Raw genomic sequence first — 21023 nt, 5'->3', positions numbered from 1 at the left:
AGACTAGGCGTGTATAGTCTCATTTAATACAGAGTCGCATGCTGCTTATGAATATGGTCTCGGATCTGCGATGCACCCATCTGGGGCGGAATTACACAAATTATTAATAATTGGTACATTCCTTGCTCCAAGTCTGTGGGTGGTAACCTGACTTGCCAGGAGGTAACCCTGCCTCCAACACACCTACTTTCCAGGTAGTGACCGCCCCAAAACTCTGGTCAGTAAAAAGCGTTTGCAAGGAACTCCACCCAGTTCTTCAATTTACATCGACTAGGGAAGTCCAGACATGTGCTCACGGAAGAACCGGGCGCATGTTGTGTACAAAGGACTTTTAAGCTGAATGCCTACGTTTAAACTGGACTATTTTCTTCATGATTCAAATGGACTGCTCAGCTAACTAAGTAAGAACTTTCTGTTTTATTCCTTTTATTTTTAAGCTCTGTGTTTTATATGTTAATAGGTGTATATAACTGTATGTAATGCATTTGTGTTATTAAACGTTTAAAAATCGTTTAGCGGTTATGACCTGTTGCTGAACATACACAATCGTACCTATCCTCCTGAACTCGCTACCCTGTGTTTAATAGAAGTATACATTTATAACCCATATGCGAGAACCCGGCCCAGACATAACGATCTGGCCCAGATTCTTGCATACTGCTAGGGGTTACTAAAGTGTTCTCGAAGTCCTAGTAAAATTACAGTAGCGGGCTGTGTAACTCGCTTGGTGGCAGATCTTTGAATTGTATATGTGTGTGGAGTGATTCGGTTGGTATCAGAACGCTCCCTTCGCGAGTCAGTTCATCAAATTGCGAATGCGGGTTACCCTTCGTGATGAACAAATGACCGTGTAAGAGGATTTCTGACGCTGATCGATTTACCCCACCCGCAGACCGGCTCGCGGTCTGTGACATTTGGTTGGCAGCTTTTTGGGATTTGTGTATGTTCAGAACATCAACGGCAACGTTATTTGATTAACCTGCCAGAACAGATCAAAAATCTGTGGTCGATAACCGGTGCATTACCATTTATATAGACTAAACGTGTAGCACAGAGTTCCCCCCCCAATCTCTTTTGCTATCCTATCTTTTATTTGGCAAAAATGGCTGCAGCAAGATACAAGAAAATGTCAGTGGCAGACCTAGTAAACTTGTGTGAGGAAAAAGGCATTGTGACTTATAGAAAAAAGAAATCGCAATTGATCGAGGACTTGTTGCGACTGAATACCCAGCCGGAGCAGATGCTGGGAGAGCACACTCCTGGTTCAGACGGTGCTGTAACTGGGGCAGAGGAAAGTGAGCGGTTGGAGCAAAGCAACCCACTTCCCGACCCAGAGGAAAACGGTACCGCGTCTGAACCGGTCGCTGTAACTGCTGAGGAGCATGGTGGCCGGCAGGAGCCCGCCCATGCCAACCTGTTCTGTGTTCCTGATGCTGGAATGCAACCTGGATTACAAAGGCTGTTGGAGACAAATCCTGAGCTGTACATGCAGATTGTCAGAGAAAATGCTGACCGTGCAGAACGCCAGCGCCAGGCGGAAATGGAAGCCTCAGAGCGAGAAGCGGAACGGGCAGAGCGCCGGTGGCTTGCTGAGAGAGAAGCGGAAAGAGAGGAGAGAGCAGCCGCACGCAGACATGACCTTGAAATGGCCAACCTGCGAGCGCAAGGCCAAAATCCCTCGCAAAGTGCTCCGGAACCCCGGCCCACAGCAGGCCCGTTTGGGACTCCCAAATTTAAGTTCCCAGAAATGGAGAAGGGAACTGACCCGGACACTTATTTACACTCATTTGAAAAGACTTGTCGTCAGCATCATCTGCCCCAGGAGCAGTGGGCGAGATATCTGACACCCAACTTGCGGGACAAAGCGCTTGAGGCGTTTGTGGACTTACCCGCTGAGAAAGACAATGACTATGCTGCGATAAAAGCTGCAATTATCGCCAAATACCAGTTGACCCCAGAGGTCTATCGCAAAAAGTTTCGCTCCCTGCAGAAAGGCCACACCGACTCTTACACCGACCTGGAGAGTCGCCTGCTGACTGTGTTCAGGCAGTGGTCACGGGGCCTCAAAAAAGACTCTCACCAAGGTCTGGAGGACCTCATCGTACAGGAGCAGTTGCTGAACTGCTGCACTCCAGATGTCCGGCAGTTTGTCTTGGAGCGGAAGCCTGAATCCGCCAAAGCTGCCGCAGAACTTGCAGACACTTTTGTGGCCACCCGTGTTCCGGACAGCCGCAGACCTCCAGCCCAGAGCTGGAAAGGGGGGAGACCTATGCAACCCAGCTCTCCTCCCCCTGCTAACCGTGGGAATCGGGTCCCACAGCCACAGAGGCCGGATGCTGCACCTGCAACTCATCCGCCTGATGCCACATATGTTCCGAAGTGTTACCACTGTGGACAGCGAGGACACCTCAAGTCTGCCTGCCCCGAGGTGAGGACGCCGTCTCCAGAGCCTAGCGCAGAAGTGGCTAGCGCATCCTCTACTGCACACGCCTACCTCGTCATGGGAGCAGCAAATCCTCGACTTTCCGGAAATCATCAAGTCGTGGAAGTTAACGACCAGATCGCTGTTGGTTTCCGTGACACAGGCGCAGAGCTTACCTTGGTTCGCTCTCATCTTGTAGCCAGGGAGAATTTCCTGCCTAATGAGCGTGTCACACTTTTGGGAGTTGGTGGCACACACGCACGCATCGCCAAAGCTCGTGTTGTTCTCGATTGGGGAAGGGGCCGCCAGTCAAAAGTTGTGGGGGTGACAGATGACATCCCAGTGCCTGTGCTGTTGGGCACCGATCTTGGCACCCTACGATCCTTTTATGAACCTGTGATCAACACCCCGGATTGCCAGTCTGGACCCACTCAGGTACTGTACAAGCTTGGGGTGGGACAGAGGGAGGCAGCCAGGGTAATGGTACCTAGCCCTCCTAGGGAAGGAGGGAAGGAAGCGGTACCTGTTTCTAATGGACAGCTGTCTAGTCACGGTTTGTCTGACTCTAAACCTGTCACTGTTGTTCCAGATACCTGTGTACATGTGAAAAATGAACGTAACTGTGATGTTAATGTTGTACCAGATGTTGCTAATAGCTTTCATGCTGAATCTCACAGTGCTAAAAATGATGTATGTTTAAATGTGACAGTCTCTAATCTAAGAGGTAACAGTCTTGTTTTGCCTGGGTCATATCCGTCCAGGGCAGTGGAAGCAGGCCAGGTGTCAGAGCAGGCAGCTGGGGGCCTAGACCTCCCCTCCTGCTATGACAGCCAGAGTGCTCCACCATTGTCTGCTGTTAACAAACAGCTGGTGGAGACAGGCCGTTCCTTCCCTGTCTCACCCTTGCATGTCTTCCCCTTGCAGAAGCAACCCAGTGCAAAACTGCCCACAGGTCCACCCTCTATCCTTCCTGGAGAAGGGGCAAGCCTCGCCACCCAGGTGAAGGCAAATTCGTTTGTAAAATTGTGCTCTAATGTTCACCTAGGTTGTGCTGACCAAAATGTTGTGCCAAGGTGTAGTCAGTTAGAGCAGGGGTATGCTACGCTGCTTCCAGATTCGCAGGCTGACACCCGAGAGTCAGGAAGTGACCCGGATGTCAGCCAACGACTCTCTCCCTTACAGGAAGCGCTATGCAAACCCAGCCAGGCCTTTAGAGGTAAGCCTGTTGGTGTGCATCGCACCGTCCGCAAAGCGGACACTGGGACACACCGGACCATGAGGCCTTACGCTTCTGGTGAGTTGTCTAACGGGCAGTCAGATAAGAAGTCGAGAACCCGGTCAGTAGCTAAGCGCCGCGTAGAGCGGGTCATGCAGACCCACTCTGTGCGTCCGGCTGGTAGGAGGGAGATGTGACGAACATTACGGAAAAGCCGTGCGCTAGCGCCATCGACTTTCGCATAATCGTGCACAGTTCCTGTCAGTCTTGGGTAAATGCACAATAAATGTCAATTTCCCTCTCTCTTACTGAGTACAGTAACCTCCCCCACATCCTGTGTCAGGAAAGAATTTCACAAGTAGCCAGACCACCTGGGGAGCAGCATTTGGTACATAGCTCATCTTTCCCCAAAAGGAAAACCAGCTCAAACTGGTTGAGATTCAAAATTTCCCTCCAAGCGTATAGCTTCACACAAAGGGAACGTTAACTTATTAATAATTCAAAATAGGTTTGTCACAGCAAGACCAAAATTACATTTCCTGATACCTAGGAAACAGGTCTATAATTCACATGAATTATCCTTCTCTAGCTATCAGGAATCAATTGAGAAACCGCTTTATCCGGCATGCGTAGAGCAAATTCGTTAGACTAGGCGTGTATAGTCTCATTTAATACAGAGTCGCATGCTGCTTATGAATATGGTCTCGGATCTGCGATGCACCCATCTGGGGCGGAATTACACAAATTATTAATAATTGGTACATTCCTTGCTCCAAGTCTGTGGGTGGTAACCTGACTTGCCAGGAGGTAACCCTGCCTCCAACACACCTACTTTCCAGGTAGTGACCGCCCCAAAACTCTGGTCAGTAAAAAGCGTTTGCAAGGAACTCCACCCAGTTCTTCAATTTACATCGACTAGGGAAGTCCAGACATGTGCTCACGGAAGAACCGGGCGCATGTTGTGTACAAAGGACTTTTAAGCTGAATGCCTACGTTTAAACTGGACTATTTTCTTCATGATTCAAATGGACTGCTCAGCTAACTAAGTAAGAACTTTCTGTTTTATTCCTTTTATTTTTAAGCTCTGTGTTTTATATGTTAATAGGTGTATATAACTGTATGTAATGCATTTGTGTTATTAAACGTTTAAAAATCGTTTAGCGGTTATGACCTGTTGCTGAACATACACAATCGTACCTATCCTCCTGAACTCGCTACCCTGTGTTTAATAGAAGTATACATTTATAACCCATATGCGAGAACCCGGCCCAGACATAACGATCTGGCCCAGATTCTTGCATACTGCTAGGGGTTACTAAAGTGTTCTCGAAGTCCTAGTAAAATTACAGTAGCGGGCTGTGTAACTCGCTTGGTGGCAGATCTTTGAATTGTATATGTGTGTGGAGTGATTCGGTTGGTATCAGAACGCTCCCTTCGCGAGTCAGTTCATCAAATTGCGAATGCGGGTTACCCTTCGTGATGAACAAATGACCGTGTAAGAGGATTTCTGACGCTGATCGATTTACCCCACCCGCAGACCGGCTCGCGGTCTGTGACAGGGGGGACCCCACATAATTTTTTTTTTTAAATTCCCACACTCTAAACATAAAAAATTGGGAAAATAGGAAAAAATGCCAGGGATCTTCATACAGCCATATTGCGGCTGTATAGCGATCCCTGGCCAAAGCGCTGCGGCTGCATATCGACCCCCTGGAAACCCCGTCAGAAAATTTATTGCGCTTTTGTTTGATGCCTGTAAAATGACACTACCGTTAGGTTTGCTACTAAAAGTGACATTTACCGCATTTAAAAGTATACTTTTTTCCTTCTAAACTTTAAAATCGATTTTCTCACAAACTATAAGGTCTTTTTGAAAAATTCTTTTTTCCTCTTATTCCTAACGATCTCCTTAACATATCCTGCAAATTTAGGGTTTCTAGCATTTAAGGTGGATTTGCTATTAACCATTAAAGTCGACAGGTTTTTAAATGTGTTTTGTTTTTTTCCTTTGAAACTTTAAAATCGATTTTCTCAAAAACTATAAGGCCGATTTGCTAATTTTTTTTTTCCTCTTGTAGCCACTGGGGGCCCCTACAAGCTCTGGGGCCCTGGGGCAGCTGCCTCCTTTGCCTTAATGGTAGCGCCGGCCCTGCATTACACACCAAAACCAAAATTGTTGTGTCACTGCACAATGGCTATAGATCAAACATCAGGCATTTCATTAACTGTAGTTCCAAAAATGTGATATATTTGGTGACATGTCGTATATGCTCCCTCCAATATGTGGGTTGTACCACCAGACCCCTCAGAGCCAGGATATCGGAACACTTTTTGGGGGCTGGATGGTCCACTCAGAACATCTCTAATGTTGCAAGACATTACCGACAGGTTCATGCTGGTGACATGTCTGGCTTCTCCTTCTATGGAATAGAGAAGGTTTTTTTGCAAAAACGGGGTGGTGACCTTCAGGCTTTGATTCGTAAGAGGGAGGCACTTTGGATCTTTCGCCTTGGCACCAGGTCACCTGAGGGCTTAAATGCTAGGTGGGATGTGGCCTTGGTGACAGACTGAGAATACGGGTGGTTTTAGGCCTCTGCCTACACTCCTCTGATTATTTTGCTCCTTGTCTGTATGTGTTTTTATTATGCTAATGATTGATTTTACATTTATTAGCGAGGTGTTGGCTATAGGTGGGCTGTGACGAGCGAATTGTTCCCTCCCTAGGTTGGGTGGGGTCACGCCCCGCCTCTCGCCACCCTCTTCTTTTTAAACTCACACTTAGAGAGCTAAGGAATGACTATGATTAAGGACTCGGAGTCCGAAACATGTCAGTCATAGTGTTTTACCTGTCATTGGATATGTCCTGAATAAAAGTACATTGGATGTGGAGACATCAGTGCGGACCTTCCTTTCCTATCGCTGTTCATTGGGCTTGGCCGCTTGTGTTCCTGCACTGTCCCACCCAGTACGGTGTAGCGGTACCCTTGTCTATTCTCTCATTTCGTTGCCTGTACCAGCTCCTGTACTTTGTACCTTGGACAATTCCATTCCATATCAGGTCAACACTTGTGTTTCTATGGCTAACAAGGAGCAACGCCATTTGAGGAGTTATACTTCTGGCCTGGCCGCTTCCGGCAATGACATGCTTAGATATGTCTCTAAGCAAAAAGAACATGCTGGCAAAACCCAGAAGCCACTACCTGTCAAGTCCGGGGGTGCTACTGCTCCATTGTCTGGGGCCCCGACCGTTCCCGTTTTCCAGCCATCATGCGGAGATGTCTCTGTGAATGCCTGTGGGGTATTGCCATCCCAGAAATTGCAGGCGGAGGATCTCCATCGGACAGAGCGTCGCAGAAGGGAGCCGGAGGTGACGTCACCAGCAGTTGCGGCGGATGTCAGCCGGCATCATTCAGCTAGTCTGACTGCGGATAATCTTGCACGCCACGGAGCTGCTCTGGGCGCGCGTCCGAGACATACAGGCACAGTCTCCCTCACCACCTCGCCTGCAATCCCGCAGCAGCCACAGGACACCTTGCGTCCATTCTGCCGGGAACTCGTCAAGGACTTGCTGGAAGACCTGGATCGAGGAATCAAGGCTTCTCAAGAGGTAAAGAGGCTTTCATTACATTTCCCCATCACTCAGTCTGATATGCCAGTTGGGGCCCCAGATAATGTGACCCACTCTCGGTCAGGCTTGGATACTTTATGCGCTGCTGCAGACATTGTCCCTGGTCCAGCTTACCAGAGCCCCTCTGGAAGTGCTTGCACCATTGGTCGACCCCCCACGTCCATTCCCTGTGTTGACTCCAATCCTCTGGAGACTGCAATCTATGAAGTTCTCCAGCAATCTAGGGACCACCTTACTTATGAGCAGCATATTGTCCCCCGGAGGGAATTGGACTCTGACGTTGATCGATATAATAAGTTTGCTGCTGTGTTCTCTAAGAAACCACTAGTTTGTGATACACAGCCAGAATTAGGGCTCAGAGCTGCTTTTCTAGAATTGGAGAATCTCATGAATAAAAACTAAAGTGTGGTGGGATTTGGCCACCCTCAAACAGTATGTAGCTGAGCAGATCATTCCCCGGGGACTACGTATCAAAAAAGTCCCAACCACAATCTATTCAGATGAGTTTGTTGTGGAATGGAACCTGATACTTACGGGGTGTTCTCTCCAACTCATTAAACTGATCATCAAATATGAGGAAGATAAATTGGTGGACATTCGTCTTAGCATTACAGAGTTGAGACAGAACTTGACTAGATTTGATACACTTGAGCAGTATGATGCTTTGCATGATAAATTGTGTGAAAATATATCTAAGCTTGAAGCTATAATTGCTGAGACCAAGAGGGTGAAATATCTACGTGATACTAATGATTATAAATGTAACCTTGTGTATGAATGGGGAAGGTGGGAAGCTCCACCAAAATCCCCAAATGCCAATTCTAGAAGGTCTCGCTCTAGAAACAGGAGGAAGGTCAACTTCCCTAAAAGAGGTACTCCACTAGATGTGGCTCCGTCTACTACACCCGACACAGTCACATTTGGTGTGGGTCCCACAGAGCGTGGACACCTGGTGAACCAGCAGGTTAACAACTCATGTCCTGACCCCTCAAAAAACGTGCAGAACAGACCCACTTATTTCAAACGGCACAAGAAAGTGCATCTGAAGGGAATTATAAAAGGAGGAGGACACGGAGGGCAGGGGTAAAACATCGTACCAGGGTCTACCCACACTTTCCATGCGACTCCCAACCTGCTAATGTAGTTAATCTTTCCAGCTATACCCTTTCAAAGTCAGAAATACAGCTCCTATCTAGGGGCCTTTCTTTTTCCCCCACTTTTCATTTTGATGTTTTTGACACCCTCCTGGATGTAAACAAGTTTATTAGATCCATTTTACTGAAGAAGTACTTCAGGACAGATAGGGAGCTTAGTCCTAGTGACAGTCACCCTAAGGCTGATATTCCTGATATTGGAAACTTTGAAGACACACGTGCCAGATGGACTCTTGATTTCTTGATGTCCGAGAGCCAAAGTCATGTTTCCGTAGATGATGTACAGCCGATCAGGGTAAAAAATCCGGATTTTTATCCGTTGACTGCCAGGACATCTCCCGTAGAGATCTTCCAAGATTTAGTAGAGAGGGAACTTGTCAAGTTGGCGGATACTGCCAGTCCCCAGCAGAGGTCCAACCTGTCTAAAGCTGAATTTGGGGCCATTAAGAGCCTGCGGGAAAATAGGGAGGTGGTCATACGCAATGCAGATAAGGGGGGGGCGGTGGTCATCCTCAATAGTGCAGATTACAAGGCGGAAGCCTTGCGTCAGGTCGGGGACCCTCTCACATATCTTAAGCTACCTAGAAATCCAACACAGGAGTGTCAAAAGCAGCTTTCTGATCTTCTCAGCTATGGTAGGAGTTTGGGGGTGCTTGACCAGAAACTTGCGGATTATTTGAGAGTAGACTGTCCCAAAATCCCAGTTTTTCATCATCTCCCCAAGATACACAAGCCAGGTGCTCCCCCGGAGGGCAGAACCATTGTCGCGGGTATCGGCTCCCTGGGGGAGCGCCTTAGCGAGTGGGTGGATTCTATGTTGCAGCCCCTGGTTAGGAGGCTGCCGGGATACCTCAGGGATTCCAAACATTTGCTGGCTAGCATGGAGGGTTTTGTTTGGGATGAGAACTGCAGTTGGCTCACCATTGATGTCAAGGCCTTATATTCTTGTATCCCACACCACTTGGCCTTGACTGCCCTCCAATTTCACCTGACTAGATACTCTGGGTATTCTTCTGATCTTTGTGTTTTCATCTCTGCTGCTACCGAGTATCTCCTGACTCGCAATTTTTTCATGTTCGATAAACCTTTTACCTCCAGAGGTGTGGAGCCTCTATGGGGGCCAAGTTTTCCCCCTCTTTGGCCAACCTCTACATGGGGTGGTGGGAGGAGTTCCACATCTTTGGGGGTGGTGGGCGCCATCTGGAGCTAGTTGCGTGGTATGGGAGATTTATAGACGACATTCTAGTAGTCGTCTGGAGGGGTGATTCTGACTCGGTACAGTCATTTATGGATTGCCTTAACAACAACGAGTGCAACTTAAAGTTCACTCATGTATGGCAAGCTAATTCCATTGATTACTTGGATCTGACTTTGGAGGGTAACCCTACTTCACGGACTGTCCACACCAGGACGTACCGGAAGCCTTGTGCTGGAAATTCTACATTGCAGGCAGCTAGTTGTCACCCTGTGCATACGATCCGGGCGGTCCCGGTGGGCGAATTCATTCGTGCCCGCCGAAATTGCTCGGATCAGGTGGCTGCCAAACGAGAGGTCGAGGTGGTGGAGGGACGTCTCAGGGAGAGAGGATATCCTAGGTGGACTATAGAAAAGGGTAAACAACGGGCAGCCTCCATCCCCAGGAGCCAGTTAATACGGGCTAATGCCTCTGGGCGCGGTTTCGAGGGGAGGTCCACGTTTATAACCTCATATAGCTCAGAGTTTCAGGAGGTTAAGAGTATCATCACCAAATACCTCCCTATTCTGGAGGGTGATGAGGACTTGCGGCCCTTTCTTCGCAACGGCGTTAGCTTATCCAGCAGGCGGGCCCCCACACTGGGAGGTATGCTGTCCCCCAGCCTCTTTAGCTCGCGCACAGAGTCATCCACATGGCTGTCTGTTAAAGGCTCATACAAATGCGCTATACCTACCTGTAACTATTGTGCATTACACACCAAAACCAAAATTGTTGAGTCACTGCACAATGGCTATAGATCAAACATCAGGCATTTCATTAACTGTAGTTCCAAAAATGTGATATATTTGGTGACATGTCGTATATGCTCCCTCCAATATGTGGGTTGTACCACCAGACCCCTCAGAGCCAGGATATCGGAACACTTTTTGGGGGCTGGATGGTCCACTCAGAACATCTCTAATGTTGCAAGACATTACCGACAGGTTCATGCTGGTGACATGTCTGGCTTCTCCTTCTATGGAATAGAGAAGGTTTTTTTGCAAAAACGGGGTGGTGACCTTCAGGCTTTGATTCGTAAGAGGGAGGCACTTTGGATCTTTCGCCTTGGCACCAGGTCACCTGAGGGCTTAAATGCTAGGTGGGATGTGGCCTTGGTGACAGACTGAGAATACGGGTGGTTTTAGGCCTCTGCCTACACTCCTCTGATTATTTTGCTCCTTGTCTGTATGTGTTTTTATTATGCTAATGATTGATTTTACATTTATTAGCGAGGTGTTGGCTATAGGTGGGCTGTGACGAGCGAATTGTTCCCTTCCTAGGTTGGGTGGGGTCACGCCCCGCCTCTCGCCACCCTCTTCTTTTTAAACTCAAACTTAGAGAGCTAAGGAATGACTATGATTAAGGACTCGGAGTCCGAAACATGTCAGTCATAGTGTTTTACCTGTCATTGGATATGTCCTGAATAAAAGTACATTGGATGTGGAGACATCAGTGCGGACCTTCCTTTCCTATCGCTGTTCATTGGGCTTGGCCGCTTGTGTTCCTGCACTGTCCCACCCAGTACGGTGTAGCGGTACCCTTGTCTATTCTCTTATGTCATATGAGGGAGTACCTAAAATGCCCATTTAAAGAGTACCTCCATTGTAAAAGACAGAGCTGTCATGTCAGGCTCTGTCTTAACGATACAGGGTTGGTGGAGGATGTCAGGGTTACTTACCTGATTGGCTGTAATTCATTCAGTCAGATCCGCCCCCCCCCCCTCCCTCCTTCCCCCACAGCCATTGTGCTTTTTTTCCCTCCTGACATGATACCTCTCTCTTGTATACTCGAGGTACTTCAAGGTATAATAACTCAATTTAACCTTCTACTACACTTTAACATGGATCTCAGTTGTGTCATCACAGAAATTTGGCAGTCCTCAGCAGACAAAGCTAAAATGTAAACACAAGATGTTAACCCTTTATCTGCTTCGAAGAAAGCAGGAAGTACACACGCTGCAGATTTATTGCAGGAGTTCTGTAAGCTGTAACAAAGAATTTTTTTCTTCTTTAAAAGTTACTATGCTGTTGCTTATCTTTTAGAGCAGAGCGGAAGTTTTGAGTTCAGGTCTGCTTTGAGAGCTTTTCATCTGCGTTTCAAGGCTTTGCTGATCGCAGGCGATCGCCAAAGTGCTGTAACAAAGTATTGGGACCATTCCCACTGCAGTGTTTGCAATTTGTATGGATCGGAAAAAAATACCACATGCAGCATTGCGGGAGCGATTGCGATGCAATTCTCGTTCCCCCAAAATGAATTGCAGCCAGCAGGCTCCATTATAACACCCGCATATAAAATATGTGTGTTGGGTGGCGCCGATCTTTCCTATTGGCTGAGGGGCGCCGGCATGGAGCAGGGCAGATCGCTACTTACACACGGCCAGCCAGGTCTCCTTCACATTGCCATAGACAGTCAGGTTGAAGGTGAATCCCACGTTGTTGATGGTCTCCTGCTTTGTGGTATATTCATTATAGCAGTGATAGATGCCTGGAGGGGAAGACAAGACCATACACACGCCAATCAATCACTGCCAACAAAGAGGACATGTCTGCAATAGGGGTAAATAAAGGAGAAATCCAAGGTGCGCCAAAGCCCAACTATCCAAACTCTGAACAAGGCAAATTCAACTGTCATCAAGTTGTTAAAGTGCACCTGAGATGTAATTAAAGGACAACTGTAGTGAGAGCTATGTGGAGGATGTCATATGTATTTCCTTTTAAAGATACCAGTTACCTGGCTATCCTGATCCTCTGCCTCTAATACTTTCAGCCATAGCCCCTGAACAAGCATGCAGAAGATCAGGTGTTTCTGACGACATGGTCAGATCTGGCAGATTATCTGCATGCTTGTTTCTGGTGTTATTCAGACACTACTGAAGCCAAATAGATCAGCAGGGCTGCCAGGCAACTGGTAATGTTTAAAAGGAAATAAATAAGGCAGCGTCCAAATACCTCTGGTTACAGTTGTCCTTTAACATAAGCATGAATACTTACCTATGGCTTCCTCCTCCTGTAGGCCACAGACTCCATCGCCATCCTGCAGGGCTGCTCTGTTCCTCAGCTGTCTGATCCAGAAAAGTCCCTGACTGGGCTAATCACGCTCAACTGCGCATGCATGGTCCTGGCCATGCGCCATCTTGTTTGCAGTCCTATGGTGAGGAGCATTTTGCGTCTGTGAAGTTACAAGCCTTCACCAACTGTGCAGGCGCAGAACACTCCCACTATGGGAGCACAACCAAGGACACGCACGGCTAGGTCCACGCATGCGCAGTAGTCCCCCCCCCCCCCCCCCCCCCCCCGAAGGCGAGTAATGCCTGCCTGACAAGCTGGTTGAATATTGTTAGGATGGGGAATGGGAGGGACCCCAAAGACAACAATCAACTTGAAGAAGGTGATGGTGATGGCTATGGTGATCTAGCTCACCATAGGCTTAAAGAACAACTAAAGTCAGAGGGATATGGAGGCTGCCATATTTATTTGCTTTTAAGTAATGCAAATTGCCTGGCTCTCCTGCTGATCCTCTGCCTCTAATACTTTCAGCCATAGCCCCTGAACAAGCATGCAGATCAGGGGCATGAAGTCTGACTGGACTTAAAGGAGTCACCAATCAAAACAAGCCCCCCCCCCCTCTACTTACCCAGGGCTTCCTCCAGCCCCTTGCAGCTGACATGTCCCAGTCTGAGAGCTCCACGCTCCGCCGTTGGCCCCGGGTCCCTGCCGCTGCAGAGGCCAATCTCGTCTACTGCGCCTGCGCGAGCGTCGCTGTCAATCAAGTCCAACTTGTCCGCCGTGTACTATCTGCGCAGTACAATGCGGACGCGGCTTGATTTACAGCAGTGCTTGCGTAGACGCAGTAGAGACGACCTCGAGGTCGACCTCTGCACCTGTGGGGACCCCGGGCCAATGGTCGTCTCTACTGCGTCTGCGCAAGCACTGCTGTAAATCAAGCCGCGTCCGCGTTGTACTGTGCAGACAGTACACCGCAGACAAGTTGGACTTGATTGACAGAGACGCTCGCGCAGGCGCAGTAGACGAGATCGATGTTTGTTTTGATTGGTGACTCCTTTAGGTGGCGACTGGATTAGCCACATGCTTGTTTCATGTGTTCGATTCAGACACTACTGAAGCCAAAGACATCAACAGGACTGCCAGGCAACTGTTATTGTTTAATAGGAAATAAATATGGCAGCCTTCACATAACTCTCACTTCAGGTGTTCTTTACCATATGTATCAGTATACGTTAACCATTTAGGTTGGTTTTTATTCGATACTGACTCTGTGACTCTGTGAGATAAGTATTGGCAGCATGAGCGAGGCTCTTACTATTTACCGTATCCGATGACACCGATTACACCGAGGATGAGTATCCACACCAGGAAGCCGGCAGTGAACCGTAATAAGATCAGGAACAGCAGACTGACCACCATGGCAATCGCCAGAGCTCTGTAACATTAATGGATTAAGACCAGTTATAGAGTTCAAAGGCCACCAAACATGACGTACAAGTCTGACTTTGTAACAATCAGAGTTGGGCCGAACGGTTCGCCTGCGAACGGTTCCATGCGAACTTCCGTGGTTCGCGTTCGCGTCCCGCAGGCGAACCTTTGCGGAAGTTCGGTTCGCCCCATAATGCACATGGAGGGTCAACTTTGACCCTCTACATCACAGTCAGCAGGCCCAGTGTAGCCAATTAGGCTACACTAGCCCCTGGAGCCCCACCCCCCCTTATATAAGGCAGGCAGCGGCGGCCATTACGGTCACTCGTGTGCTGCCTGCGTTAGTGAGAGTAGGGCGAGCTGCTGCAGACTGTCTCTCAGGGAAAGATTAGTTAGGCTTAACTTGTTCCTGTCTGGCTGCATACCTGTTCTGTGAACCCACCACTGCATACCTGTGCTGTGAACCCACCACTGCATACCTGTGCTGTGAACCCACCACTGCATACCTGTGCTGTGAACCCACCACTGCATACCTGTGCTGTGAACCCACCACTGCATACCTGTTCTGTGAACCCACCACTGTATACCTGTGCTGTGAACCCACCACTGCATACCTGTTCAGTGAACCCACCACTGCATACCTGTGCTGTGAACCCACCACTGCATACCTGTTCAGTGAACCTGCCACTGCATACCTGTTCAGTGAACCTGCCACTGCATACCTGTTCTGTGAACCCACCACTGCATACCTGTTCAGTGAACCCGCCACTGTATACCTGTTCAGTGAACCCGCCACTGCATACCTGTTGTGTTCAGTGAACCGCCACTGTATACCTGTACTGTTTAGTGAACCCGCCACTGCATACCTGTTCTGTTCAGTGGACCCGCCACTGTATACCTGTTTAGTGAACCCGCCACTGCATACCTGTTCTGTGAACCCACCACTGCATACCTGTTCAGTGGACCTGCCACTGTATACCTGTTTAGTGAACCCGCCACTGCATACCTGTTGTGTTCAGTGAACCCGCCACTGTATACCTGTACTGTTCAGTGAACCCGCCACTGCATACCTGTTCTGTTCAGTGGACCCGCCACTGTATACCTGTTTAGTGAACCCGCCACTGCATACCTGTTGTGTTCAGTGAACCTGCCACTGCATACCTGTTCTGTGAACCCGCCACTGTATACCGGTTCTGTTCAGTGAACCGGCCACTGCATACCTGTCCTGTTCAGTGGACCCGCCACTGTATACCTGTACTGTTTAGTGAACCCGCCACTGCATACCTGTCCTGTTCAGTGAACCCGCCACTGCATACCTGTTGTGTTCAGTGAACCCGCCACTGTATACCTGTACTGTTTAGTGAACCCGCCACTGCATACCTGTTCTGTTCAGTGAACCCGCCACTGCATACCTGTTCTGTTCAGTGGACCTGCCACTGTATACCTGTTCTGTTCAGTGAACCGGCCACTGCATACCTGTTCTGTTCAGTGGACCCGCCACTGTATACCTGTTCAGTGAACCCGCCACTGCATACCTGTTGTGTTCAGTGAACCCGCCACTGTATACCTGTACTGTTTAGTGAACCCGCCACTGCATACCTGTTCTGTTCAGTGAACCCGCCACTGCATACCTGTTCTGTTCAGTGGACCTGCCACTGTATACCTGTTCTGTTCAGTGGACCCGCCACTGTATACCTGTTCAGTGAACCCGCCACTGCATACCTGTTGTGTTCAGTGAACCCGCCACTGTATACCTGTACTGTTTAGTGAACCCGCCACTGCATACCTGTTCTGTTCAGTGAACCCGCTGTTTGCGGTGCGTTACACGGTGAGTTTGGTGTGTCAGTGTGAAGCAGTACCTTAATTACACTACCTGATTGATGTATACACATGCAAGATGTTTTAAAGCACTTTAGGCCTGTCATTTAGCATTCAATGTGATTTCTGCCCTTAAAACGCTGCTTTGCGTCAAATCCAGATTTTTCCCGGGGACTTTTGGCATGTATCCCACTCCGCCATGCCCCCCTCCAGGTGTTAGACCCCTTGAAACATCTTTTCCATCAGTTTTGTGGCCAGCATAATTATTATTTTTTTTCAAAGTTCGCATCCCCATTGAAGTCTATTGCGGTTCGCGAACTTTAACGCGAACCGAACCTTCCGCGGAAGTTCGCGAACCAGGTTCGCGAACCTAAAATCGGAGGTTCGGCCCAACTCTAGTAACAATGGATTTCACTAGCATGTATTATTCCATATAACAATATTATTATTATCAGTATGCATTCACACAGCACTGACATCTTCCGCATCGCTTTACAGAGTACATAGTCATATCACCGACTGTTCTCAGAGGAGCTCACACTCTAATCCTACCATAGTCATAGTCTAATGTCCTACCATATTATTATTATGTATTTATATAGCGCTGACATCTTCTGCAGCACTTTACAGAGTACATAGTCATGTCACTGACTGTCATCGGAGGAGCTCACAGGCTAATCCTGCCATAATCATAGCCTTATGCCTTACCATATTATTATTCTATATTTATATAGTACTGACATCTTCTGAAGCACTCTACAGAGTACATAGTCATGGCACTGACTGTCCTCAGAGGAGCTCACTATCTATATAATGACGGATTGTGTTACTTTAAATGTGTGAAAGTTAGACATGTATAAAATAAAATTACACCGTACACTTGAAAGTAGCATCATGATGTGTGAGACTATCTGCAAACAAATTTAGCCTAGGAATGCCAAGTAAAATCCAGCACTCACATGAGGATCCAGGACCAGGACTTGGCAAAATCCTCGAAAATCTTCTTGCCAATATTTTGGAAGTTGAAGGAATCCACAATGGTGCTAAAGAGAGATAGAGCGAGAAATTGATAAAGGGAGGTGGAAGAAAGGGGGGGGGGGGGGGGGGGGGAAGAGACGGGTGAAAATGGGGAAGAGAGACATATGAAGGGGAGAAATGGGGGGGGGGGGGAGAGGGGGCAGAGAAAGGAAAGGGGGGGAAGATGGAGGATGGAAGATAAGAGTGGGGTGGAGGGAGAGAGGGGGTAGAAGAATGGGGAGAGAGAGAAGTAGAGGGATGGGGGGTAGAGAGAGGGGTGGACAGGAGGAGGGGGTGGAGGGATGGGGGGTAGAGAGAGGGTTAGAGGGAGGGTGAGAGAGGGGTGGACAGGAGGAGGGGGTGGAGGCATAGGGCGAGAGAGAGGGGTAGAGGGCGAGAGGGGTGGAGAGAGGGATGGGGTAGAGGGATGGGGTGGAGAGAGGGGTAGAGGGATGGGGTGGAGAGAAGGGTAGAGGGATGGGGGTGGAGGGAGGGGTAGAGGGATGGGGTGGAGAGAGGGGTAGAGGGATGGGGGTGGAGGGAGGGGTAGAGGGATGGGGTAGAGAGAAGGGGATGGGGGTGGAGGGAGGGGTAGAGGGATAGCGGTGGAGAGAGGGGTAGAGGGATGGGGGTGGAGGGAGGGGTAGAGGGATGGGGGTGGAGGGAGGGGGATGAAATTGGGGTGGAATATTTACATTTTTTACTCACTTATGTGCAGCTGGTTACTCAGATTAGCATATTAGGTCAAGTTTTTTGATCAGCATTACTGTTTGCGGAATCCAATACTTAACACATACAATACACTATACCCAATTTAAACCCCGTAGGGTGAAGTTAAACCCCATTACTGTTCTCCACCATTAATTAACTTTGGTGAAATCCAAGATATGCCAGACTACCCACCAACCGCAGTGTTACTGAAGGCAGATGGGAGGGCAACAATGAAGAAGAAATTAACATCAACAAAACAACAAAACTTTGGAAGCGGCTGAGCTTACTTGGTCGCATTTGTGATAGCAGTCAGAGAAGAATTTCCTTGCATGCTGTTAATGGCAAAGTTAGGTGGAAAAGTCAGGTTGGCATTTGGGAAGCACCTGTTAAAAACTGAGATAAAACAGAATTTACATTAATAGCAATAGTAGCAAATGACACCCTGCCTGGGTAACTGGATGCTGGTTTTGGCTGGCAGTGGAACACGAGGCTGAACATAATCTGGAGCAGCCATGAAGTTAAAGTGTTTAAATTGGGTATGCTTAACCACTTCACCACAGGTATTTTTCCCCTTGAGCACCAAAGCAATTTTCACGTTTCAGCCACCTTCCATTAATTCACCAATAACTTTATCACTACTAATCACAACAAAATGATTTATATCTTGTTTTTTTCTCTGCCAATTAGGCTTTCGTTAGGTGGTACACTAACCTTTTGGGGACCGCCACTATTAGATCCAACGCCGCACTTGTGGCTGTTCTAGCCTGATGAGGTGTAGGATTTATGCCGCCCGCCGTTTCCTCTCCCGACGTGATCATGCGCACCCGAGGGGAGATTAAGCTGTCAGCTGGCATCTCTCTTCAGTGGTCAGCAGCCATCGCGTATGGCTGCTGACCACTATGATTGCCGGCAGATCGTGATCGTGATCACTTTGACAGCTGCGGCGGTAGGGGGGAAAGAAGAGGATCCACTCATCTCCCTGCTGTTCCTGCGATGATCGGTGCTCCTCACCACTCTTGCCGGCATCTCTGCTCCCTCTGACGTCAGCGCCGGGTCCCGGCTTGAGGACGTCATCAAGCCGCGACCTGGAACTGAGCGGCAGTAGGAGCAGAGATGCCGGCCGGAGCAGACGCGTCCCACTGCGGCTCATCGCTGGAGCCTGGAAGGTGAGTGAAGGCTGCTGCGCACAGGGGAGACACCTGGCCACCATGGGGACACCATACACAACATATAGAACTGGGGATCCGGCTGCCTGACCCCCAAACGCGCACCCCCCTCCCATGCAAAAATGCCTCGTCCTTAAGGGGGGTTTAGGCGGCCAGTCCCCAAATGGTTAAGCTCAGTACTAGACTCTTCCACAACGTTGCTGTGCCCTCACGGAAGAGACCTTGCCACTAACTAACAACACATAGCGTAAACCTGGGGCTGCTAGCCACAAATGGTCTACACATTTTCTAAAGGAACAGCAAAAGATTGGCAGGGCTTCTAATCAGGCTGCAACTGAAATGAAAACAACAGAGATGTGCAGCACCCCAAGGGACTTAAATACACCCCTTGAATACAAATCAGGTGCAAAACTATGCACTAAACCATAATCTAAATAAATTGAATACAAACTAAAAGATTAGCTGCATGCTTGTTCCTGGTGTGATTCAGAAATTACTGCAGCTAAATAGATCAGCAGGGCTGTCAGGCAACTGGTATTGTTTAAAAGGAAATAAATGTCAGCCTCCATATACCTCTCACTTCAGTTGTCCTTTAAGTGACCAAATAATAGTTGCCCTAATGAAAATAACTCAGGAGAGGACTGAATGCACACATGCAGGTAATAATGATATCCCCATAAAAAGTTGGTACTCACTAGGTGATGATGGAATGACAAACACGGGGCACAGCTCCTTAGCAATGATTTGATTCACTGTCTACATGAGAAAATGAAATGAAAATACAGACAAATGTAAGTGGAAATCCCAGAATATTATTGGGTGGTGAGATGTCCCAACCCTTGATCATAATTAAAGCAAGTAACAACATTTTGGCCTCAATTCTGATAAAGTTATCAAAGAAATTACCTCATGTGTGGTAATTTACCTCATGGGGTATTGACACTTAGCAATTCTGGTAGATGTTAGTCATGTTTTACCTCATGAGGTAAATTGTGAGGTAATTCATGAGGTAATTTACCGAAAATAGCTATTCTCATGGAAATTAAGAGGCATGTTAGCAAATAATGTACAGATCAGTTTAAGACCTGCATGTACCTCGGGGTAAAGTCCATTTGTATGCATTTTGCAGTTTTTAAAAAAGAATAGTAGAAATAAAACTCTAAATATTTCCTGGATTTTTTTAATAGGGGATGCCTATAAATATACACTTTTCAAAGGTTGCTACATAATCAGATACACTTCCCCCCCCCCCCCCCCCCAAAAAAAAAAAAACCACATCTTCCAAAGACTAATAACTTATGGAAGACAATTAAAAGCTACTATTATTTATTTACTGCATGAAATACCTTGGCCTTAATTCTGGTAGGGTTATCAAACAAATGACCTCATGTGAGGTAATTTTCCTCATGAGGTAATGACATTTTGCAATTCTGGTAGGTTTTAGTCATGTTTTACCTCATGACGTAAATTATGAGGTAATAATATCTATTCTCATAGAAACTAGTGGGCATGTTAGCACATAATTTACCGATCAGTTTAAGACCTGCCTGTACCTAAAGTCAATTTGTATGCATTTTGCAGTTTTAGTGGAGTTCCTATTGCTGTTTTAGTGTTGTTCCTATTCAGGCGGTGTAATAGAAAAGAATAGTAGAAATAAAACTCCAAATATTTACTGTTTTTTTTATGTTTTTTTGTTTTTTTTATAGGGGATGCCTATAAATATACTTTTTATAGGCTGCTACATAATCGAATACACCTTCCCCCTCAAAAAAAAAAAAAAAAAAATCTTCCAAAGACTATCCTAACTTATGGAAGACAATTCAAGACTACTATTATTTACGTACTGCATGCTAACTGCTGAAATCCATCATGTTTTACCTCACTTCATGCATTTACCTCATGTTTTACCTCATGTTTGGAAATGGAGAAAAATCTTTCAGAATTGCTAAAAAAACTAAACAAAAAAAAAAAAAACAAACAAAAAGGAAAATACCGCATGAGGTATTTTACCTACATAAAAATATTTACCTCACATAGCTACCAGAATTAAGGCCAATATGTAAACCTGAGGTCAAAATAAACCGATGAGATAAACAATTGTATTTATTTTCCTACTCCTAAATGTGATTTTTTTTTTTTTTTAGATAACGCATGGTTTTATTTTATGTTTAACCACCCTGGCGTTCTGATTAAATCGCCAGGGTGGCTGCGGGAGGGTTTTTTT

At 47.4% G+C, this 21023-nt stretch overlaps 1 protein-coding gene across 1 annotated transcript in view; it reads right to left on the bottom strand.

Annotated features, from left to right (window-relative positions):
* Positions 1-21023, bottom strand: part of SLC44A4 (solute carrier family 44 member 4) — a 146850-nt gene that overhangs the window by 34774 nt on the left and 91053 nt on the right. Inside the window, exons 7-11 of the mRNA XM_068250284.1 lie at positions 19495-19555; positions 17921-18026; positions 16865-16948; positions 13982-14094; positions 12025-12138 (exon numbers count right to left, since the gene is read on the bottom strand). Coding sequence (XP_068106385.1) covers positions 12025-12138; positions 13982-14094; positions 16865-16948; positions 17921-18026; positions 19495-19555 — 478 coding nt within the window. The remainder of the gene's footprint in view (positions 1-12024; positions 12139-13981; positions 14095-16864; positions 16949-17920; positions 18027-19494; positions 19556-21023) is intronic.

Source organism: Hyperolius riggenbachi, chromosome 8 (assembly GCF_040937935.1).
Source record: "Hyperolius riggenbachi isolate aHypRig1 chromosome 8, aHypRig1.pri, whole genome shotgun sequence".
Taxonomy (NCBI): domain Eukaryota; kingdom Metazoa; phylum Chordata; class Amphibia; order Anura; family Hyperoliidae; genus Hyperolius; species Hyperolius riggenbachi.
This window is presented reverse-complemented; position numbering and strand designations above follow the sequence as displayed.